Below are 26,438 nucleotides of genomic sequence, written 5' to 3'. Positions count from 1 at the left end.
AACATACATACTCACACACTCACTCACCCACACACCCACTCACCAACTCACCCAACCACTCACCCACCTACACACTCACCCACACACCTTCGATTAGCACGGTTGATTAAGTATGGTGTAAAAGAAGTTCAACATACATACAACCACCGTCCACTTAGCATAATACGGTGTAGTAAGAATAAAAAAACGAAACAATTATTGACAGATGAACAGAGGATGCATGAAGCCAGTAGTTAAATATTAGTTGATACAGATGGAAGACGATTACAGACTGTGAAGCTTAAACAAACAGGCCTTGCAAGAAAAAATAATGAATAAAGACACAGATGGGAAAAAAAACAAGTTAACCTTTACCATCAGAATGTTTGTACAAGGTGCGGTTCCACTGCGTGCAATGCACACAGCCTGACCTAGCCGGTCAATCAGCCTGTGGGACAAACCATTATCGCTGTGTCCCTAGCTGCTGCTGCTGCTGCTGGGTTTTTTTTTTACAAATATATCACTTGAAACCGGTCAAAGCTATGTATGTTTAACTTCTTCCACACTGCACGTAGCCAACAGTGCTAATTCGAAGTGCAGGGTAAGGACAACAAACTAAACACAAAAATCAGTTTTAGCTATTACACAGTGCGTGACTGTACCGCCACGTCAACACAGGTGAGCCCAGCCGCCGTGTGGAACATTCCAGGGCGTGTCTCGAGGTATTTATAACTTAACTGCAGGTGAAGTCAGTTCATATCCTTGTTCGTCTCCGCTGTGTGAGCTGCTGCTTCTGCGATCGCTCCTCCGTGTGCCGCGGCGAGCGACTGAGTCCGAGTGAAGCCATGGGCCATGGCGAGCGCGTCTCCCAGTGATTGTGTCGACAGTGAGCTGAGCTGCCCCATCTGCCTGGGTACATTTGACTGCCCCTCTACGCTGAGCTGCGGACACTCGTTCTGCCTCCGGTGTCTGGACGGTGCCTGGGAGAGAGCGAGCAGCTTCAGCTGCCCGCAGTGCCGAGCGGCCTTCCCTGAGCGGCCCCAGATGAAGAGGAACGTGGCGCTCGCCAACCTGGTGGACCAGCTCGGAGTTGGAAAGAGGATGGCCGGAGTTGTCTTCTGTGACACCTGTGATGATGGGGAGACTCCTGCAGTGAAGACCTGCATCAGGTGTGAGACTTCCTTCTGTGAGTCCCACCTGAAACCTCATCTGAAAAACCCCAAGTTGATGGACCACGTCCTGGTGGCTCCCATTGTCAGCTTGGAGGAAAGAAGATGCAAGAAGCACAAAGAGGAGCTCAAATTCTACTGCAAGCAGGACGCGAGCCTGGTGTGCATGACCTGTACCATTATCGGAGAACATAGAGGGCATGATGCCGTCACACTGGAGGATGAGCATGAGACACGGAAGGTGAGTACCTCACGGTGTGAGAATGGGATCGCTTCAGTTCAAGGTAGCCATTCGGTTTTGGCAGGGAAAGGAAGGGACAGGAGTTTGAGTGCAGGAGGAGGAGGGTTGGTCGAGGCTTTTTGAGTGAGCCGTGCTGGAGGAAGGCCGTGTTTGGGCGTTGCTCGTGAAGAGACATTGTGTTGAACGATCATGTCCCTGTCCCTGCTGTGGCCTCTACAACACCTGGACACGAGCTGACAAATTCGCAACTTCCACATCGCATTAAAGAAAACATGAAGTTATTATTCTCTCTGCATTGTGCCTTCTTGCTTACATACTGTTAAGTCAGTCCAGGCTGACTTCCGTGGCACTCTTCTGGTGGGCAATTATAGAGCTGTCACTGTGGAGGGCTCTGTGTGGAGTGGGGCTGAGAGGGAGCCGCTCAAGGAGTGGAGTCTCCTCTGGTGACTTCGTCTTTTACAGAGTAGAGTCGGAGAAGAGACGCGAGCGGTGGATGAGAAGAGGAAGAAAGCGGAGGCATCTGTGGGACAGATGAAGGCCACTCGCAAAGACGTGCAGGTACGACCTGTGGGCTCTGGTAATCTCGTGGCCTCCACCCTGCGTAAAGTCTGTGACTCTCTCTATGAGGACAACTCCGTAGATTCAAGTGAGCCTTCAGTATCATTGGAAATAGCAATACATTATTTATATTGCTGCTTGAATGTGGATTTTAAAATGCAACGTTTATAACAAACAAGTTAATTTTTAGTACCACTGCAAAGCTGTATATGGGATGAATTGAATTACTTTCTATGGGTTTGATAATATAAAAGTGCATTGGATTAAAAACTAACACTTAAAAGAAGTAAAGATTGTGATAAAATTTCATAGAAAATCTTAGCTCTTTAATTCTAGAACACAAGAGTTGACTTGATATATGACAGGGAACGCAGGGAAAACTGTTTCATCACACACCCAAGTATACAATAGACAATTCATACGTAATGGAATGTTAAAACTTGTTTTACTTGCATTTCAGTTTGCATTCATTGTGATGTATTAATGACTGAATCTTGGTGTTGTGCATATAAGGCAGGGGTGGGGAACGTCCGGCCTGCGGGCCGCATAAAACTCGCGAAATTATTTGGCAGTTCCAGCCATCACATTAGGGGTGAGTTAATTAAATGTTTTGACCAAATATAACGGGATCATCTTTAAGTTGATACTTTTGCATGGCCGGCGAATGATGTTATAAATGTCCAATGGCCCTTGGCAGAAAACATGTTCCCCACTCCTGGTATAAGGCATCCGATAATGATGCAATTGCGTATACTTTTAACATTTCTGCAAGGAATGGGTTTGAGCCTATTTGTTATCAACTGCATGGATTTACATTCTAACTAAATATATGACCTAGAATAGGGCGTATCCTCATATAGAGAACTGGACGCCTTTGACCAGTGTTGCTTGCGACGGAGACTTCACATTCACTCTGCGAATGTATCTCAAATACCGGAGTCCATCGATGAACAGCATGCCAGTTGCTGTCTGAAGCAGTCACAGCCAGGAGGATCTGGCTCTGTGGACACATTGCAGGGCTGACGCATGGGATGATCCCACCAGAGCACTGTGTGCAATCATTGATGGCCTTACTCAGGATTGGAGGTGGCCCAGGGGCAGGCCGAGGCTGACCTGAACGCGCACGATTGAGGCCGATCTCAGGCATCGTAATCTAGGCGGCCTGCACTCAGCATGGTGTGTAACCCAGGACAGAGTTGCCTGGCAATGTGTCATGAGCATTGCTACACCCCGGCCTGCTAAAGATTGATTTATATCCTCCATCAAGTCACCTTGTGATGGTAAAAATAATTTACACCAGGTTAACACTTAGGCTTTTGCGACTATTATTATCCAAATTAGAGTTTTTTTTGGAGTTAGATCGTGACAATATGAATGTGTCATTAAACCCACCACCACCCAACACAGCCAATTGGTAAGGTTTGTCACATAAACAAAACATGCCAATTAGATATTACTAGTTCAGCAAACCGGTGTGTTGGAGAAGAAACCCACAACATGTACAATTTGAGTATAACATTTCACTGGTAATTGCAACCAGCTTCATCAGGCCACAGCCAGAATTGTTCTTAAATAAAGAAATAAATGCGATGTCATCACTTGTGAGCCAATCAGGTTCGGAGACCAGGGGATGGGGAGGGGTTCGTGTATTTATATAAATTACAATTGATATCTACTATTGGTTGGGTTATTCACCGTTAATCAACACACAAGATATATATCATGTATGTACATTCTCCATTTGTAGTTTCAATGATTCGGAGACAAGGTTCGTAGGAGGCACCTTTTGTTTATCAACTTCCACAGTTTTGTCCACACACTCTCCACATTTGCTTAGCCTAGCCTGTACACAACACTAACGGTCAAACACTGACCATGCCGACTGAGCCAACAACTTTAAGCAGCGCAATATCTAGTGAAGACGGCAGTGATGACAGCAACGAATTGACAGCAACAACGAGACAAGTCCACTCCCAGAACCGGCAGCCCCGAGACCCCACTCTCGGCTCCTTTTATGCTCCCAGAGCGGCCTGGCTCCGCCCTGACCGCACATCCCTTCTCAAACCTGCTAGCAGGTTCCAGGGGCGTCCAGATGGGGTCCTCCATGACCCTTGCCCGAGTTCCTCCTCTCTGCCAACACACCGTGCACACCCTCATCGGCGTGTGTCCTGTTTGTCCACCACAGTTTCCGCCGCTGTCCACCAGCCGGCACTATTACACTACACATGTGAAGTATTGGAAATGACGGCAGGAAACTCCTTGACGGGTAACACACTTTTTATTAAATCTTGACTTGTCACGATACAACGTGTGGTCTCTATTCTTCTGACTACTGCCACGATACAACGATACAACGTGTGACCTCTATTCCTCTGACTGCACACTTCACTTAGCTCGTGTAGACTCTATGCCTCTGGCTACACACTTCACTTAGCTCGTGTAGACTCTATGCCTCTGGCTACACACTTCACTTAGCTCGTGTAGACTCTATGCCTCTGGCTACACGCGCATCACTCGTCTCGTGTAGACCCTATGCCTCTGGCTACACTACTGCATGCTCACACTGCATGCTCACCCTACACTCCGCCTCTGGGTTACACAGAGTCCCGGTCCCTACAGGACAGCGGGACTGGGTACCACAGGGCCCTATCTCTTCCTCTCCGTCTTCAGTCTTCGCTGGTTACACTCTCCCCGTGTGCCTGTGTGCATCACCTTATATAGTCCCTGCTCACGGGAGACGGAGCGGATGCGGACCTCGACGTGAGCATCGCTCCTTAGTTAACCAATCACGACGCGCTATTTCTACGATCCATTTTCCCCCAGCGCGTGTTTCCACTACCCAACCAATCACGCCGCGCTGCCACCCGATCACTCCCTCTCACGCGCGTCACCGGCACACAGCCAATCAGCACCACATAACCCACGACCCCGCGCTGACCCCTGATCCTTCACCGTCAGCGCGCGTCACCACACACACAGCCAATCACTACGCGCTGGCACCCGATCCCTACCCCAGCGCGTATCACCACTACATATGTATTAAAAATAACTCTTATGGATAAATTATACCCTTTGTTAAACCAGTGTAACATTGAGGCCTTGCCACAACCTTCATGCTAGCAGATTGCTTAACAATACATTTCCATGCTGGTCAATGTGGGTTGGTGAAGACAGCCCAGCACCCATTCATAAATGACTCACCACACAGTTTGATGACCACCACACCACCACTGCCCTACCTGGTGAACATCATCATGACGATCCATGGGCAGATAGCCCGTAGTAGGCGTCTACTGCCAATGTCGTCATTGGTTTCCACTTTCCTCTCTCTATATTTTCAATATGCTGTAGTAGTGCCACATCTTCCTGGTACCAATCTTTAATGTCAATCCATTCTCTGTGAGGTCTAACTCTCTTTCCGGTTCCTTCCATATTTCTGAAAAACAACATAGTTTTCATTTGCCTGTTGTTTTCCATACTATATATGTGTAGTGCCAGTTTCCTTATCGTTGCTGCATTATCAGGTCTTCTGTGTGCCATATTTTCTTACTTCTACGTTGGTCACTCTTTGGGTTCAGCTTAGATGCAGTATCCTTCTATAGCAATACATTTCGAGTACCAATATCTTATGTCTGTCAGTATTTGTTAATGTCCAAGTCTCGCAAGCATACAAAGCTGTACTGAACACACATGTTCTCATGATGTTCAGTTTGTTCTTGTAGCTGATTTGCTTGCTTCTCCAGATGTTATTAAATCCTGCCATTAATCATTTTGCCTTTGCGATTCTCGCTCTCATTGCATCTTTAGTGTAGTCATTGTCCCATGTCAATAGATGTCCCGAGGAATACAAGTTCCTTTATATTCACAATATTGCTGCTTTGTATTATTGCTTCTTTCTCAATGTATCCCTTCTGAACACCATTGTCTTTGCCTTTTCTTTTCCACGTTAATCCTCAGTCTTGCATCCTTTCCTAACTTATTGAGCATATGAACACTTTGCTGCAGGACTATGAGTCTTATTTCCCATTAGATCTATGTCATCCACGAATCTTTATTCTGTCTCCTTGCATATATATATATATTACCCGTGCTATTGTCCTGAATGGCATCTATCACTCTTTCGAAGTGTAGTGTCATAGGTCTCTTCTTCCTTCTTGTTGGAGGCTTGTGTGTGTGTGCGGGTGGCGTGCGTCGCACACACTCAGTCAGAGACGGGGTAGTCGCAGGAGGCACCGTCCTCCCCTTATATTGGTGTTGTGTTCACGCCACCAACTCTGGCTCCCTCTCTCACGACCATGCTGCCGCACGACCCAGCCCAGACACGACCCTGCCGCATTGCACCGATGGCGTCGATCGAGACAGCAAACTACTGTCCGGCCGCGCAATGCCAAGGTGAAGGCGGGTAGCGACGACGAAGAGACGAGTCCACTCCCAGAACCTGCAGCCTGGAGCTCTCGCTCTCTGCTGCTTATATTCCCATCAGCGCGGCTTGGCTCCGCCCTTGCCACGCCTCCCTTATCGAACCCACCAGAGGGTTCTAGGGGCTTCCCCACGAGGTCTACCGTGACCCTTGCCCCAGTTCCTCCACCCTACCGGCACACACGCATATATGCTCAACGGCGTGTGTGCTAATGGCCCACCTACAGTTGCAGCTGCTGTACAAGAGTCAGCACTATGTCACTCTACTATTAGAGGTAAAGGGGATATAGCAACACCAGTTACGTCAACAGGAATACCAGCAAAACTATTAGCTGGAAGCTGATCTGCTCATTCAGTCTCTAAAATCCTGTTGAAAATAACTGCAACATTGACTTGCAATATAAAGCCAAACACGAAGCCACAAATATAGTTCAATCGAAACTAATTGTCTGGGATGAAGCACACACGTATGCCAGGCTGTTGATAGCTTATTGGGTTATCGAACAGTTAAATGTAAACAATTTGGAGGCAAGTCCTACTGGTTACTTTACGTGGTTCAAGGCCTCTTGTATAAAGAAGCATCGTTTCTGGGGAGAATTACAGGTGCTGAAGCTGAAACAGAATTTGCGAGCTCTGGAAAGTTAAACTGAACTTGTGGAATAGCTCCTGGACGTTTTTGATGGAGAAACAGACGATACAGCAACATTACACTCACACTGCTATCCAGAAAATCAAGATACATTTGCGCAACTATAGTGACATTTACTTTTCTACGATTACTCCTGAACAGCTTAAATGAAGCGCAATACTGAATGTTACAAATGCAGACTTTTTTTTATCTCAACAATGGAGCTGAGTGCTTTTCTAGTGCGTGGATACTATTGTGAGTGATGATACTGCTGATCAACTTGCAATCCCGGAAGAATTGTTAAAGTCTTACTCCAACCGGAATGCCTTCTCATGAACTGAAACTTAAAGTAGGAGCCGTTATCATGCTCCTTAAAAACCTAATGTCATTGTGAGGACTACTTAATGGTACAAGACTTACTTTTACTCAAATACAAACTTGCATAATCGAAGCAAAAATTATCGATGGAGCAACCTCCGACAGGGTACTTATTCTATTAGATATTAATTTAACATTCAGTTTCATACGCTAACAATTCCCCATACGATTGGCTTTTTCTATTTACAATCAATAAGTCACAATGTCAAACGTTTGATGAAAAATGCATTAACTTACCTAAGTCTGTTTTTAGTCAAGGACAATTATATCTTTTCTAGATTTGAAGTTTTCGTGACTGAAAGGGTCCATACTCTTTGGTTTTTTTCGGTAAAGTCACGTAGGTAAAAAATTAAATAAAAATAAATTAAATCACGACGTTTCAGAGGCAACACAAGCTTCCGTCTTCAGGTGGCACCGTCACAGCAAAATTACTGTATCAAGTGAAGTGATACAGTAATTTTGCTGTGACGTTGCCACCTGAAGACGGAAGCTTGTGTTGCCTCCGAAACGTCGTGATTTAATTTATTTTTATTTTATTTTTTACCTACGTGACTTTACCGAAAAAACCAAAGAGTATACAATTATATCTAGCTCGATCAAGAGTCATATCGTGTGATTCACTTAATCTAGTGTCGGAAAAAAACCCAGAATATGGAAATTGTGTATTTATATCAATCTTTGTTGAAAAATATGAGTAACAAAAATGCGTTAATGTTTAATTAAGATCTGCTAGATCAGTGAATGTTTCACCAGGTACAGCTAGTCTCGTATAAAGCCCTTACGAGTGGGAACACGCAGCAGTGCTGGCTTAGGAAACGTACCCACCCCTAATCATTCGCTCAGCCAATGAGAGTGACGCACGCTGAGCCAACCAGACCCCACCCCCCAAGATTCTATTATCACGATTTTTATAAAAAAAAAATTAAAACAATCCATTTTTTTATGTTAGCGAGGTGAGAACTCACTCGACCAGGATAGAGTTCCAGGCTCCATCTAAAAGATACCTCGTCACAGAAATGTAGACTGAGGGCACTGCTAAGTTCACAGAGGTCCTGGAGCTCTTCTCTGAGAATGACCCCAGACTGGGAGTGCAGCAGCTGCTCCACCCTCGTCTCCCACTGCTGCCATGGTAGCAGGAGTACAGTATTATGCACAGCATGTCATACTTAATATGGTTATTATAATTATTTTTTATTCATTAAATGTTTACCATCTGTATTTTTGGTGCTTTTACCTATACTCCAATGAAGCCCTCATATATTGGTCATCCGAAAGCAATAACGCTGACGGGAACACATCCTGATATATACAACAGTATAATGGCCCATTTTTGCGCTTATTCGATAAGCACTCACTTCAGGAAGCATACTGAGCATTTAGCGAGGTCTGCCAGTACTGATAAAATAATTCAGTCCCAAAAGGCCATGGGGCAAATAGATTGTGTACAAAATACTTTTAATGATGAATCTATGCAGAAGGTGAATCATGTGCTTATCTTTACCGAAAGGACCAAGAACATGTGCCTATCTGTTTTGGTAAATAATTTACAGATCCTCAACAATACACTTCTGGACGAAGGTTCCACAACATCGTGTTGATCATTGAGGCTAGTTGGCCATACTTAGTTGCGTGGGTCAGTGCAGGTTTGTGAAGGTAGAGTCCAGCACTGGTTCATATCTCAATCATTACGCAGCCCTCTAATCGTGTTGGAGGCTGGGGAGGGAGCCCAGCCTAGGCTGAGGCAAGGACACGCCAGTAACGTAGGGTAGTAACAGCAGCGTGGAAGGACGCGTCGCAAAACCTAGTTTTAATTTCTGGTAATTTTAGAGAGAACAGGGAGGTACTTGTTGAGGTTGCGACTGGGAATTTGCAGAGTTAGGAGGTGCTTACATACTTGGCGGATTTGTTTTAAAGGAATATTAGGATGAAGACAGCCCTGTGGTGGTCTCTAAACATATCCAGGGGAGATAAATTGGAGGTGATACAGAGGTTGCAATAATGTGTTGATATGGAGGCATCAAGGTCAAAGTGGGCGGCCAGGTGGTATAATGGAACAAGAGGCGAGGCAGTCGATGATTTCACAGGAGTCAAAGATGGGGAGGATGGCGGCTTGGACTATATGAAGATGGAGCCGAGGTGAGACAATGTGTTTATTTATATAGAAGATTTTGTTTATTAAACGATATGATCAAATTGAAGGGCAAGATAGCACCTAAATACCTAAAGTTATCGACCTGTTCAATGGGATGTGAGTCTAAAGACATAACGTGAAGGCAGGGAAAAATAGGTTTGGAGTAACCGGAAAACAATTTGGCTTTTGTCTTAACAGCATGGAATATTAATTTATATAATCCACTGCATGCCCCTTGCAGGATTCCATGGTCCAGACCAAGGCTCGCATCTCAGGCGAGTTCACCCGTATGAGGGTGACGCTGGATGAGGACGAGAGGGCAGCTCTGGATCGCGTGGACGTGAAGGGGCGCGAGCTGCTGTCCCGGATCGAGGAGAACATCGCTCATTACGAGCGCAAGATCAGCGAGCTCCAGGCAGCAGCCACGCGCCTGCGCACTCTGCAGGAGGAGAGGGACTCACTCACGTTCCTGCAGGTAGAGCGCTCACGGAGCCAGGGCAAGTGCCCCAGTTCGCGTGTTCATTACGTTGGTAAACTTGGCAGATGTGTTGCAACACAAAACACAGGATAACGCCACTTCCATTGTCAAGACAGCATATAGCCCATGGGTTCTGAAAGTAAATGTAGAGTGAAGTTCACCAACTTGGATTTGTATATTGTAATACAAATATAAACTAGCGCTGAATTTCCAAATAAAAAAAAAACTATTAACACACAAATTCCTCGAGTTAATTGGTTGGTAATATATGCAGACATTGGCATTACAAATCGTAACCGCATCATCCTGTAATGTACATCAGATTGTTGATTCTATTGGGTTAGGCGCCCTCTCCTGGGGGAATTCATGTCCACCCCGTGTGGCGCTAATATTATTCCTTGGAGATTCGCTTCCCTCCAGATCGAGGCATTCTTTATCTCTGGTGACGATGTGGGTTTTGGCTATGCTAGTGGTTTTCCGTCCGTTCACCCAGGCCGTGTGGGCCTTGCTTTCAATCTGGCGTAGGGAGGCAGTCTCGGGGTCCAACATCATTCCTACTATTCTCACTATTTCAGGTCTCAATGATTGAAAGAACATCACTTTTAAGACTGTCTTATCTCCCTGGGCATTGTCCCCGTCCCCTGCGTAATATGCTTTCTTAAGGCGTAAGAGATAATCTCGTGGGTCTTCGTCTACACGCTGGGTCATCAACTTTGCCGCGTTCAATCCTTCGGATAGTGTGGAGTATTCCCCAAATCTCTTAACTACTGCTCGGCTCAATTGTTTAAAGTCACTCTTCACCCTATTTGGCAGGGAGGCTACCCATGGTCTGGCGGGTTCATGTAGGCTCCTTGATAATAAACATGCCTTTTCTGCTGATTTACCCAGACCCCGGATCTTAGCCTCCTGTTCTACGGTAGCTATGTGAGTGTGTATGTCCCTGTTCTTGTTATGTGGATCGAAATAGGGAATTCTCACGAGTGCTTTGTCCATTAGTTTTAGTGTCTTACTGTTAAAAGTGTGTTGATCGTCATCAGTGGTGTCGGTTCCTGAGGAGTGCTCACTTGAGCTACCCTTGTCTCTACTATCACTGTTGTCATGTTTCCCGTGTCTGTGTCGTGATCTCCCTCTGTCCGAGGATTCGTATCTGTCCCGTCGCTTGTGTCTCTTGTTTTCCTTACGTGGGTCTTGTGATTCGTGCTTGTGGGTTGGTGTGCGTGGTCTCCTTGAGCGGTGTCTATGTGGTGAGTGTTTTTGTCCTTGACCTTCATGCTGCCTACTACGTGTGTGGTGCCTGCCAGGTGAGGTGTTGTATTTATGTTTGTCTCGTGCTTCATGGTTATCGGGATTCCTGTCTCTGTCATCTGTGGTGCGGGTGGTTTTGCGTGGGTGATTTTTACGGGTCATGCGTCCCTCTGGTGAGCTCTTTCTGTTACCCATGTCGTGTTGATAATGTTTACGTGAGGTGCGTCTCTCTGGTGAGCTGTGTCTGTCATCTGCATCATGTCGGTCATGTTTGCGTGAGGTGTGTTCCTCTGGTGAGCTCTCTCTGTTATCCGTGTCGTGTTGGTCATCGTCAGAGGAGTCAGTGTCAGATGAGCCGTCACCATCACGGTGGCTCTGCTTAACATAACTTTTGTAGTGCCTTTTGCACCTGTAACGTGGGTCAACTTGGCTCGGTGATTTCTGCTTATCCCATGGCTCATGCTTGTGTGATGTGCGTCTCTCTGGTGAGCTCCTGTTACCCGTGTCGTGTTGGTCGTGTTTGTGCGAGGTGCGTTTCTCTGGTGAGCTGTCTCTGTCATCTGCATCATGTCGGTCATACTTGCGTAGCGTGCGTCTGCCTGGTGTGCTGTTTATGTCATGTTTCCCGTCTTGCACCAGCTCCGCCCTTTTCCGCCCTATCATTACAGTGTATCCTGATGACTTAGGGTTAATTATTTGTCTCTCTCTAACGTTGGGGTGGTCGGCCTCATGTTTTCCCGTTTGTATTATTATTTCCTCTTCTCTCTCCTCGACTTGCGAGGGTGTTACTTTATCAAAATTGCTTTGCACAGTAGCCATACTCATTGTGGGATCTGGCCCTGGGCTACGTCCACGTGGCTCGGAGTGTGGTAAATTGTTACTCCCGTATGTGTTCTGTGTATCAACGTCTGGGTGTTTCACTGGTGCATTTAGTGCGGATTCTTTCTCTCTCACGAGGGCGTGCAGACTCTCTACCTGCTCCATTAAGGACAGTTTCTCTTGTCTTTCCCTTTCAAATTTTTCCTCATTCCATAATCTTTCTCTGTCTGTCTGTGCGAGGAGGTACGAGTCTACCCTCGCTATTTCTGCAATTTTTACGTCACGTTTGGCTTTGCCACATTTCATCACGTCCTTAAGTAGTTTCCTTCTATGGGCTTTAACCTCTTCTGTATGGCACCCCTCCCATATATCTCTCTGCTCCGTCTGCTGGCTAGCAGTCCGTCCAGTACGTTTTAACACAAATTCCCGATATTGTTTTTCCATAGATTCCATCTCCTCCTCAGAGGTCCACTCTGTATCAGTGTTATGCGTTGGTGTGTCAAACTCAGAATGCTGTGAATCCTGTGCCATCTCTATTACGTAGTGTGGTTAATAGACTTAAGAGTGTATCTTAATTCTAACATCTCATGTGCGGCGTGAGTTACTCTAGAATTCCCCTTCAGAGCACATATAAACAATTGTATCACAGGATGCGTCAGTTCAACTCGAGCAAATAATCTCAGCCCAGCTGTCTTTGTTATACTCTGCTACTCTGGTATTTCCCTTCAGAGCGCGTTTTGTTTTGTTTTACGCCCGTTTACAATCACAAGGCAACGTTAGTTCACAACACTTTGATTAACACAACAGTGATTCGTTCCTGAATTCATGCACAAACTGTCTGCGAGAGATCCCGGACAAAAGCCTTGACACTACATTTAAATTTTTCATTTTACCAAATGTATACCAACCATTAGTAATGCTGAACACGGAAGGGTTTTTAACATCAGGAAAGCCAGAAGCAGTTATATTTCAGCATTCACTGCTGATGAGTCTTTGAAAGTTGAAACAAATCCCGAGATTGCTTGCCTCAACAAATGTTCACCCTGCTAAATTATGGACTCTGGTAACACCACGCTCTGGTTGTAATTCACGCTCGCAGTGGATCATTATTTTGATTGTTGGTTCACAATCACTGCAACTCGATGTCAAGTGCCACGGACGCCTCTTGCCATGACATCAGGTACCGAGTGGCAACAGTTTTAGAGGCGACACCTTACTGATGAGAATCATTGAGTCCTAATGCATCCATGGCTTTGTCTTGATTACAGACAACAACACTAGGCCACGCGAATGTCTGAGTGCAGCCTCATCGCGTCTACCAATCACCATGTGGTTAACGTGGCTGGAGGTGAACTGACTCACGCCCCCTGTGTCTGACTCCTGCAGGTTCACCTGAAAGAGACAAACCGGTATGGACTATGAACTTGCACAGATTAACACACGGGGTGATGCCTTGTGTGGAACATGGGCTGAGTAATGATGAGTATGTGTGATGATGATGATGTGTGATGATGCTGTGTTATGTTGTGTGCTGATGTGTGGCATGATGCTGTGTAAGACGAGGGTTGTGTGATGCTGTGTCCTGTGATGCTGTGCACGATGTTGCCGTTTGTGATGCCGTCTGTGATAATGCCATGTGTGATGATGCCATGTGTGATGATGGTATGTGTGATGATGGTGGGTGATGATGTTGTATGTGATTATGTGTAGTATGATACTGTGTATGCTGATGCTGTGTGTGATTATGCTGTGCGTAATGATGCTGTGTGTCACTGCTGGTTTTTGTCTCACAGGAGAGACGCTCAGAAGGGAGATCCACCCACATCTCTCAGCAAAAAAGACATCGCCACGATCAGCGCCCTGCACGGAGCTGTGGTCAACCTGCTGGCATTCATGTGTGAGTTCCACGGACTCTTACCACCTGTGCGTGTGTGTTATTGTGCGTCTAATTGTGTCTTGTGTGTATGTTGCGGAGCGGTGGCATAGTGGTTAACGTGCTACAATATGAACCTGGCAACACAAATTCGATTCCCGTTCACAGCCAACACCAGTGACAATTTTCTGAACCGGTCATGAGCCTCCCCTAGGTCGACTCGGCATCAAATGAATACCTGGTGTAGTGTGTAAAAACTGCCACTAGGGAGACAAAGGCGGCCTTACGTGGTGCTGGCCACCCACCCCCTCATGTTCCATACCGGCCTTGAAGTGTCACTCGCTAACAATTCTTGCCCCTACAGCCTGTTTGGGCTATACGGGGGGTCTTGTAATTGCGTCTGTTTGTATACGTATGTGTAGATGAGCGAGAGTGAGTACGGATGTGCAATGATGATGGGATGCTCTGAGCACTGAGCTACAAACATGGTCACCTACACGTGACTCACGGCCATGGCTATCATCAATGGTGAGTTGATTCAGAACCAATTCTGAGCCTCTCCCAGATGAACCCTTGGCTTAAACGAGTACCGGGTACGTTCTGTAAGCATCAGCACTGCGGACACAAAATCGGCCTGCAGAATTCATATGGTGAAATAGATTTTATAACTACATCAATATAAATTTCAATAATGTTGTGGCTTGGCTCTCCAACACACCGGCGTGCTGTACTAGTGACGAATTGGCACGTTCTGTTTACGTGACAACCCTTACTAGTTGTCTGTGTCGGGTGGTGGCGGGTTTTAACGACACATTTATATATTTACGCAATCTAACCCCAAAAAACCTCTATTATGGATTATATAAACTTAGGGTTGATTGGTAATGCCCAAGGATCATACATCCAGACTAAGACACGTTGAAGATGTTTAGGCTTCATGTCCACAGCCTGATACTCAGTCAAACTAAAGCATTTTTAGGATTCTTAGGTTCCCCAGTTAATGGTTGAGGCTGACAGAGCGAGACTAAGGCATAATCTTGGTCGACCTTGTCTATCACTACACTGCACGTGCAAACATCAACTTTACGACTGTAATGTATTCATTAGACAATAATATATAGCACACACACGAGTGTATTTCACTATTACATAAGCTCCATTGATATTACACGCGTGTATTATCCGTAAGGATGCTGTTGGCCAAAGTAACCATTGTAGCAGATGAACCTACGAGTATAAGTCTTCTCTGTAATGGATGTCATCATCAGACTCGAGCCAGACTACATCACCGTAGTGATGCGCAGGATTTCATTGTTAATGATGTAGGCTCATATCCAGACTAAGGCAACCTAAGGATTCTCATTGTTCATTCATAATGTGCTTGAGGCTGCTATATCCCTACTAAGGCATCTTAAGGATTATTGGGGTTCAATGCTAATACCTGAGGCTCACAGAGCCAGACTGGGCTATCGCTGTGGCTGACCACATGTATCACTGTGCAAACAGATACATTGCTATTGCCCATGTATTGCAATACCTCTACGCTCACATACAGCACACACACGAGTGTAAAGGAGTATTACATGAGCTATATTAACCCTACACGTGTGTATAATTGAGTGAGGATGCTGTTGCTATTCTGCGTGTGAGTGTTTTACACAGACACTATGGCTGATATTCTTAGGATTCATTATTAGTGCTTGAGGCAGCGTGATACAGACTCAGACACAGTTAGGATTCTTAGGGTTCTGTGTTAAAGTCTGAAGTTCTCAGCATCAACGGCACTGAGTCTTTGACACAAACAGGCTGTGGCTGATATTATTAAGATTCATTACACTGTGTAATAAATAAAAATTGTCCCTGGGTAGTAAGTGTTATTTTATAATTGCTTATGCCTCAAAAGTACACAAAATGGTTATTACTCACCACAAACTTTGCTTTTGTGACCAGGACAGTGATATTTTGAAATTTACACATTTTCAATGGGAATTCCAGATAGATTCAGTGCTGAGTAGAAACTTGTAGTAACTTCTAGAACATTCAAGAACTTTCCAGTAATAAAAAAGTAGTATAAATACAGGACCCTTAAGTCCACCAGTTTCAGTTTACAGTGGTACCTCGGTATGCGTCGTTAATTCGTTCCAGAAGGTAGGACTTATACCAAAAATGACGTATACCAAACTAATTTTTCCTATAAGAAATAAAGGAAGAGAAAATAATCCGTTCCAGAGTATAAGAAATTATATTTAATATGGCATAATATACATTAATGGGGTTGTATAAAATAAGAATTAGACTTAACGTATTACTAAAATGCATACATAAATTCAAATAAATGCACACACGAGTGTACATCACTACACCATCACACACACACACACGAGTGTACATCACTACACTATCACACACACGAGTGTACATCACTACACTATCACACACACGAGTGTACATCACTACACTATCACACACACACACACGAGTGTACATCACTACACTATCACACACACACGAGTGTACATCACTACACTATCACACACACACATGAGTGTACATCACTACACTATCACACACACACACGAGTGTACATCACTACACTATCACACACACGAGTGTACATCACTACACCATCACACACACACACACGAGTGTACATCACTACACTATCACACACACGAGTGTACATCACTACACTAACACACACACACACGCACACGAGTGTACATCACTACACTATCACAAACACACACGAGTGTACATCACTACACTATCACACACACACGAGTGTACATCACTACACTATCACACACACGAGTGTACATCACTACACTATCACACACACGAGTGTACATCACTACACTATCACACACACACGAGTGTACATCACTACACTATCACACACACACACGAGTGTACATCACTACACTATCACACACACACACGAGTGTACATCACTACACTATCACACACACACGAGTGTACATCACTACACTATCACACACACGAGTGTACATCACTACACTATCACACACACACACGAGTGTACATCACTACACTATCACACACACGAGTGTACATCACTACACTATCACACACACACACGAGTGTACATCACTACACTATCACACACAAACACACACGAGTGTACATCACTACACTATCACACACACACACGAGTGTACATCACTACACTATCACACACACACACACACGAGTGTACATCACTACACTATCACACACACACACGAGTGTACATCACTACACTATCACACACACACACGAGTGTACATCACTACACTATCACACACACACACGAGTGTACATCACTACACTATCACACACACACACACGAGTGTACATCACTACACTATCACACACACACGAGTGTACATCACTACACTATCACACACACACACGAGTGTACATCACTACACTATCACACACACACACACGAGTGTACATCACTACACTATCACACACACACGAGTGTACATCACTACACTATCACACACACACACACGAGTGTACATCACTACACTATCACACACACACGAGTGTACATCACTACACTATCACACACACACACGAGTGTACATCACTACACTATCACACACACACACACGAGTGTACATCACTACACTATCACACACACACGAGTGTACATCACTACACTATCACACACACACACGAGTGTACATCACTACACTATCACACACACACACGAGTTTACATCACTACATTATCACACACACACGAGTGTACATCACTACACTATCACACACACGAGTGTACATCACTACACTATCACACACACACACGAGTGTACATCACTACACTATCACACACACACACACGAGTGTACATCACTACACTATGACACACACACACACGAGTGTACATCACTACACTATCACACACACACACGAGTGTACATCACTAAACCATCACACACACGAGTGTACATCACTAAACCATCACACACACGAGTGTACATCACTAAACCATCACACACACGAGTGTACATCACTAAACCATCACACACACGAGTGTACATCACTACACTATCACACACACACACACGAGTGTACATCACTACACTATCACACACACACACACGAGTGTACATCACTACACTATCACACACACACACGAGTGTACATCACTACACTATCACACACACGAGTGTACATCACTACACTATCACACACACACGAGTGTACATCACTACACTATCACACACACACGAGTGTACATCACTACACTATCACACACACGAGTGTACATCACTACACTATCACACACACACACGAGTGTACATCACTACACTATCACACACACACGAGTGTACATCACTACACTATCACACACACACACACACGAGTGTACATCACTACACTATCACACACACACACGAGTGTACATCACTACACTATCACACACACACACGAGTGTACATCACTACACTATCACACACACACGAGTGTACATCACTACACTATCACACACACACACGAGTGTACATCACTACACTATCACACACACACGAGTGTACATCACTACACTATCACACACACACACGAGTGTACATCACTACACTATTACACACACACACGAGTGTACATCACTACACTATCACACACACGAGTGTACATCACTACACTATCACACACACACACGAGTGTACATCACTACACTATCACACACACAGTGTACATCACTACACTATCACACACACACACGAGTGTACATCACTACACTATCACACACACACGAGTGTACATCACTACACTATCACACACACAAGTGTACATCACTACACTATCACACACACACACGAGTGTACATCACTACACTATCACACACACACACACGAGTGTACATCACTACACTATCACACACACACACGAGTGTACATCACTACACTATCACACACACACGAGTGTACATCACTACACTATCACACACATACACACGAGTGTACATCACTACACTACCACACACACACACGAGTGTACATCACTACACTATCACACACACGAGTGTACATCACTACACTATCACACGCACACACGAGTGTACATCACTACACTATCACACACACAGTGTACATCACTACACTATCACACACACACACGAGTGTACATCACTACACTATCACACACACACACACGAGTGTACATCACTACACCATCACACACACACACGAGTGTACATCACTACACTATCACACACACACACACGAGTGTACATCACTACACTATCACACACACACAGTGTACATCACTACACTATCACACACACACACGAGTGTACATCACTACACTATCACACACACACACACGAGTGTACATCACTACACTATCACACACACACACGAGTGTACATCACTACACTATCACACACACACACAGTGTACATCACTACACTATCACACACACGAGTGTACATCACGACACTATCACACACACACACACGAGTGTACATCACTACACTATCACACACACGAGTGTACATCTCTACACTATCACACACACGAGTGTACATCACTACACTATCACACACACACGAGTGTACATCACTACACTATCACACACTCACACACGAGTGTACATCACTACACTATCACACACACACACACGAGTGTACATCACTACACTATCACACACACACACACGAGTGTACATCACTACACTATCACACACACGAGTGTACATCACGACACTATCACACACACACGAGTGTACATCACTACACTATCACACACACACGAGTGTACATCACTAAACCATCACACACACACGAGTGTACATCACTACACTATCACACACACGAGTGTACATCACTACACTATCACACACACACACGAGTGTACATCACTACACTATCACACACACACACGAGTGTACATCACTACACTATCACACACACGAGTGTACATCACTACACTATCACACACACACACGAGTGTACATCACTACACTATCACACACACGAGTGTACATCACTACACTATCACACACACGAGTGTACATCACTACACTATCACACACACACACACGATTGTACATCACTACACTATCACACACACACGAGTGTACATCACTACACTATCACACACACACGAGTGTACATCACTAAACCATCACACACACACGAGTGTACATCACTACACTATCACACACACGAGTGTACATCACTACACTATCACACACACACACGAGTGTACATCACTACACTATCACACACACGAGTGTACATCACTACACTATCACACACACGAGTGTACATCACTACACTATCACACACACACACACGATTGTACATCACTACACTATCACACACACACACGAGTGTACATCACTACACTATCACACACACACGAGTGTACATCACTACACTATCACACACACACACGAGTGTACATCACTACACTATCACACACACACACACGAGTGTACATCACTACACTATCACACACACACACACGAGTGTACATCACTACACTATCACACACACACACACGAGTGTACATCACTACACTATCACACACACACGAGTGTACATCACTACACTATCACACACGGTGTACATCACTACACTATCACACACACACACACGAGTGTACATCACTACACTATCACACACACACACGAGTGTACATCACTACACTATCACACACACGAGTGTACATCACTACACTATCACACACACACACACGAGAGTACATCACTACACTATCACACACACACAGTGTACATCACTACACTATCACACACACACGAGAGTACATCACTACACTATCACACACACACACACGAGAGTACATCACTACACTATCACACACACACAGTGTACATCACTACACTATCACACACACACGAGTGTACATCACTATACTATCACACCCACCTCGTGTGCCGTGCCGGCCTTCACAGGTGCTCACCAACACCACTTGCCCCTACAGTCTGTGAAAGGTGACACACGGGAGATGTTTGTGTTTGTTGTACACACACAGAGACGCTGCGGCGGTGTTGATATCCACGTTGCCGCTGCTGCTGTGATCCACTGCCTCCCACGGGCACTTCCGCACAGTGGGGCTGAACGATGAATCGATTTCAAATCGAAGTCGCAATTTGAGACAATGCGATTAGCAAATCGCAAAGGCTGCGATTTTTTTGCGATTTGAAAAGTCCTATTACTTTCTTATTGGAGTTGTTTATATATTTGTTATTAATATTACTTTATTTATTTAACTTAACAATTGCTCTATGTTTGATCGTTCTATTTCAATAAATTTGTTTAAATAAATACATGTTGGAAGCAATTCATATCTGTTACGTTCTCATCCTTGCATTAGAATAGATAGAGCAGTTCACATTGTGATGCTATCATCAAATGTTTTACATCTATTACACAGTGAATATTGAACTGAAGCTCGACTTTTAAAAATGTAGATGACGGGGCAGACACACGCACCGCTGTACTGTACTTCTGTGCTCTCGCCAGCTGCGCCGCCTGCCTTCACCAACACGCGGTGACCGGCGTGGTGAAGTATGGTCAAATATCCCCCGCGACCCCCACGGTGTAGGGAGGCCCTCATCCAGCAGTGGAATAACAAAGTGCCCGTTACATGTCATCACACCGATAGCTACGCATTACAACGGTGTATAACAATGCTCATTATGAATTGCTCTATTGTAGTGCACGTGCGTGTTAGTGCACGAGTGCTGTTGTTATAGTGGTGCTGTTGTTACACGGCTACTGTGATTATCGTTACTGCAGACGGACGCTCACCGACTGTCGACACAAACTCGGCCTACAACTACCTCCAGATTTCCTCGGACCTCAGGACGGTGACGCGGACCGCTGTCTCCCAGGGTCGCCCCGATCACCCGCACCGCTTTGATGTCTGGCCACAAGCCCTGTGCTCCGAGAGCTTCTCGTCGGGTCAGCACTACTGGGAGGTGGACGTGGGGGGTGCGGCGGGGTTCTGTGAGGTTGGAGTCGCGTACGGGACGATCGCACGGAAAGGGGGTGGTAGCGAGTGCGAGCTGGGAAGGAACGACTCATCCTGGGTTTTATATAAAAATAACAACAGCTGCTCAGTGCGTCATGGTGGTGTCTGGACCTCAGTGCCGGTGAGGGATCCTCCCCGGAGAGTCGGGTGTCACCTGCACTGGGAGGCGGGGCTGCTGTCGTTCTACCGCGCCGACTCCATGGAGCTGCTGCACTCCGTCCACCACTCGTTTAGTCAACCGCTCTACCCCGCACTGAGTGTGTGGGGTGATGATGGTAACTCAGTGAGGATTCTGGATCTGAGTCGTGCGTGCTGAGAGCACGGAGTGTGAGCAGCGCAGAGAAACGGGCACAACGCACAGACTCGCGCACACAAAGACACAGATCCCCCGTGCAGCCTTCACAGGCTGTTGGGGCAAGTGCTGTCAGCGAGCACCTATGGGGCCGTCCATAAATGACGTCACGCACCTAGGGGGGGGGGTTAAAAAATGTGACGTCACGTCAAAATGCGCAACTTAAATAAATATACACGTTCTACTTAGTTAAATAGACTTTTTAATACATGTTTTCTCCTACAACATCAGAGTGCAGCGCCACATTAAATATGCACTACAATGACAATAGTTTAAAGCTATCTGAGGCATGTTTTATTTTCTTGGGGGGGTGGGGGCAGAGCTTTGTGACGTCATATTTGAGGGGGGGCTCTGACTTTTTGTAACGCCGTGTGACGAAGTGGGGGGGGGTCAAAAATCGCGTGACGTCATTTATGGACGGCCCCTATAAAGGCCGGCACAGCACACTAGGGGGTGGTTGGCCAACACCACGCCCGGCCGCCTTTGTCTCCCCAGTGGTGATGTTTACACACCGTACCAGGAACTCATTTGAGGCTGAGTCGACCTAGGGGAGGATCATGACCGGTTTACCAACACCATTAAAAGCGATTATATGAATCGGTCTTGGGTCTCCCCTAGGTCGACTCAGCCTCAAATGACTACCTGCTGCGATGAGTAAACATTACCCCTGGGGATACAAAGGCGAGTCTCTCCCAGGCTGGCCTTCATAGGTGAAACTCACTAACAGCACTTAACTCAACAGTATTTTAAAGCTATACGGGGTATCTTTGTCTTCGAGTAAGTGGGTTGGTGTGTATGCCTTTGTGTTTCTTTGTTACTGTGTCTGTGCGTGTCTTTGCGTGTGTCTTTGTTATTGTGTTTGTGTCTTTGTTACTATGTCTGTGCGTGTCTTTGTGTGTCTTGTTATTGTGTTTGTGTCTTTGTTACTGTGTCTGTGCGTGTCTTTGTGTCTTTTTTTATTGTGTTTGTGTCTTTGTTACTGTCTGTGCATGTCTTTGTGTGTTTTTGTTATTGTGGTTGTGTCTTTGTTACTGTGTCCGTGCGTGTCTTTGTCTTTGTGTATTCCTGGGCGTGGTGCTGCCTACCCACTCCCTCGTGTGTTACAGTGCCGGCCTTCATAGTTGCTACTCGCTACGAACAGCACTTGCCCCAACAGTCTGTTAAGGCTACATGGGGGATCTTTGTCTTTAGTGTATAGAGCCATGTGCGTAGTGTGGGGTGGAGCGGTGGTGCAGTGGTTAGCGCACTGGTGGGGGAGGGCAGGGGGAGCCAAGGTTCTCTCTGACGTCATCGTCCCTCGCGCCGCGTGGCGCTCAACGCCGAGAGGGCGGAGCTCCACCGCGGGCGTGCTGGGAACACGCGTCACGTGACGCTGCGGGGTGACGCGCGCCATCCCCCTCGTGGTCACTCGCTCGTTGGGCGATAAACCCGGGGTGGGAATGGGATGGCATCACTAGGGGGGGTGGGTACTGCTCGTGGTGTGTGCCGAGCGTCTCTGGGCTAAAACATTTATGTTATAACCAGGGGTTGAGTGACTCCTCCACCCACACAAACTAGGTTTATTTCACAGGGCATAGACAGAGGGAAGCCACACCTAGTAGTAGGAGGAGGAGATCTTTCACCAACAATATTATTCATAATAAAAGTTTGTTTTTATTAATATTTTAATTATCTGCTCTCAGACTTTTACCTGCAGCCACAACCTTCGATTCATGGGATAATGCCTCCCTCTGCTGACAAAAATGGGAACTGTCCTTTGACTTTGAAGTGGGTTCAAGTAATTAAGCGCCTGATATATATCTAGACTCTAGAGTGAATATCTACCTTCCACTACAACACGACTAATATTGTCTCAACACGCATTAATAATACGCAGACACTTTGTTATTACAGGGAGAGAGACACTGCAAACTCCAAATATACAGCAGCCGTCAGGGTGAGAATCCAACTCACGACTTCCTGCATACCAGGCGAGGGAGTTAACATCTCCTAGCCACCACAGCGCCCCTCCCTAACGCGATACACCAATCCGGTGTGAATTCAACCTCGAGTCTCAGGCTGTTTAGCAACACGTAGATGATTTGAGACGCATTGATTATATCGTACCAGTTGTGTACTTGTGTGAACGCGAATCGCATTGTGTTCTGGGCTGTGGGTGAGATTTCTATTTGCTTCATTGCTAGCATCGGTTTGACTTGTTTTGCTTTTTTCATTTTTGTGACCCAGGTCACTCTTGTCAATGAGACTCATCCCGATCTCCTGAGTTCTCACCTCGTTAAACTAAAATTCAACTCGACTCGATCTTCATCAGCATCAGCAGAAGTCTCATCTGCAGCAGAATTAGTAACAGCAGCAGGACCTACAGCATCAGCAGCGGTAGCTCCATCATTAGCATCATCATCGTCAGCATCGGGAGTAGTACTAACAGCATCAAAAATAATGTAAGCATTTTCAGCAGTAACAGCATTATCACCATCAGCAGTAGAAGCAACGAATGCAGCAGAAATCACTCTTACAGTCGAGACTCATCCTGGTCTCTTCAATTCTCACCTGGTTAAACAAATTGACTTAAACGCATAGGCTTTCGCGACCAATATTATCAATAATAAAGGTTTATTGGGTTAAATCGCGTAAATATAAATATACTTGATTGTGTTCTGGGTTACCTGTGAATTGGAATCACATTTTATTGTGGATCAAGGGTCGATGTGTGTGTGGTGATGAATAAAAACATTAAATCTGAACATCAGTTTACTGTGCTGGGATGTGTGGGCTCATGTGGTGAGAAGTTTCCTCGTCTTTATGTTGCTGGGCGGTGGCAGTTTGACATCGTAATATCAGTGGTGGCTATGCACGTTGCCTGTAATCCCGCACTGTGGAGCCGAGGGTTGGTGGGACCCCTCGAATGTTGTGAAGCCCACTTCCCGAGGGAGCCGAGGAGGTGCCGTACCCAGGTTGGCTCTGCCAGGAGAACCCCGTACAGCAAAGTGTGGACGAAAATCGTCTGTCCCTTCTGTATGGCATAGAGTGTAGCGTCGTTTCAGGGGCAGGTTTTCTCCGGGTCCTCCAATTTATTCCCACATTCACACACGCAAACATTCATTGACTAAAGACATCTTCTTCTTGGTTCTTTCGGTAAAGTCACGTAGAATGGAAATAATAAAAAATAAAACATTATAAAATAATATTTTATTATATTGTTTTTTATTATTATTTTATTATATTATTTTATTATGTTTTATTTTTATTATTTTATTATTTCCATTCTACGTGACTTTACCGAAAGAACCAAGAAGATGAATCCCTGCAGTCACGAAAGCTTTAAATCGAAATTTAAAGACATCTTAATATATATAGAGGAGCGCAGAGATTTGGTAATAAGTTTAACACGGAGGCTTTCACGACCAATATCATCAATAACACATGTTTGGGGGGTTAGAACACGTAAATATATTAATGATGAAGCTAGTTCTAATTACTGATGAAACGTCGTACTCAGATTGCAAATGTTGTGGCTTGGCTGTTCAACACACCGGTGTGCTGTACTATTAACAAATTAGCATGTTCTATTCACGTGACAAACCTTACTAATTGGCTGTGTCGGGTGGTGGCAGGTTTATTGACACATTTATATATTTACGCGATCTAACCCAAAGAAAACATGTATTATAGATTTGGTAATCGTTGGTGAAGCCAGCTTATCACCACCTGACTGATGCTTTCCCGCTTGCCTCTGGTTCCTCGACGATCTTGAGAGATGTGCTTTGTACACGTAATGTCATCAGAATGGAATCTCACGAAAAACCGATGACATACGCATACGTCATCGAAATAGGTTAATATATACATCAGCTGAACGATAGAAATCATATGCATGACTCGATATGTACCCAACATATTCAAGCTATATGTACTATACTCTTTGGATCTTTCGGTAAAGTCACGTAGGTATAAAAATAATAGATCACGACGTTTCGATCGCAACACAAGCAATCGTCATCAGGTGGGACAACCACGGCAAGAAAAAACTGTTGAAGTAGGCGAGAGATCTGCCGTGGCACGAGGTCATATAGGCCTCAGCAGTAGGGGGGTAGTGTATAGTGTAGTGTATAGTGTAGTGTATAGTGTAGTGTATAGTGTAGTTTATAGTGTAG

At 45.3% G+C, this 26,438-nt stretch overlaps 1 protein-coding gene across 1 annotated transcript; it reads left to right on the top strand.

Annotated features, from left to right (window-relative positions):
- The first annotated feature begins 483 nt into the window (after positions 1 to 483).
- Positions 484 to 25,028, top strand: LOC144733209 (E3 ubiquitin-protein ligase TRIM11-like). Its single transcript, XM_078615003.1, has 6 exons — positions 484 to 1,389; positions 1,852 to 1,947; positions 9,745 to 9,978; positions 13,432 to 13,454; positions 13,839 to 13,942; positions 21,698 to 25,028. The coding sequence occupies exons 1-6, from the start codon at positions 832 to 834 to the stop codon at positions 22,246 to 22,248; spliced, it is 1,566 nt and encodes a 521-aa protein (XP_078471129.1). The 5' UTR covers positions 484 to 831; the 3' UTR covers positions 22,249 to 25,028.
- Positions 25,029 to 26,438: the final 1,410 nt, after the last annotated feature.

This window comes from Lampetra planeri, chromosome 45 (assembly GCF_965212315.1).
Source record: "Lampetra planeri chromosome 45, kcLamPlan1.2.h2, whole genome shotgun sequence".
NCBI classification, from domain to species: Eukaryota; Metazoa; Chordata; class Hyperoartia; order Petromyzontiformes; family Petromyzontidae; genus Lampetra; species Lampetra planeri.
This window is presented reverse-complemented; position numbering and strand designations above follow the sequence as displayed.

Excerpts from the sequence above, each read along its gene's own strand:
- LOC144733209 (XM_078615003.1), top strand. The coding sequence starts at position 832 with ATGGCGAGCGCGTCTCCCAGTGATTGTGTCGACAGTGAGCTGAGCTGC. Across the intron at positions 1,390-1,851 it reads ATGAGCATGAGACACGGAAG|AGTAGAGTCGGAGAAGAGAC; the intron begins GTGAGTACCTCA and ends CGTCTTTTACAG. Across the intron at positions 9,979-13,431 it reads ACTCACTCACGTTCCTGCAG|GTTCACCTGAAAGAGACAAA; the intron begins GTAGAGCGCTCA and ends TGACTCCTGCAG.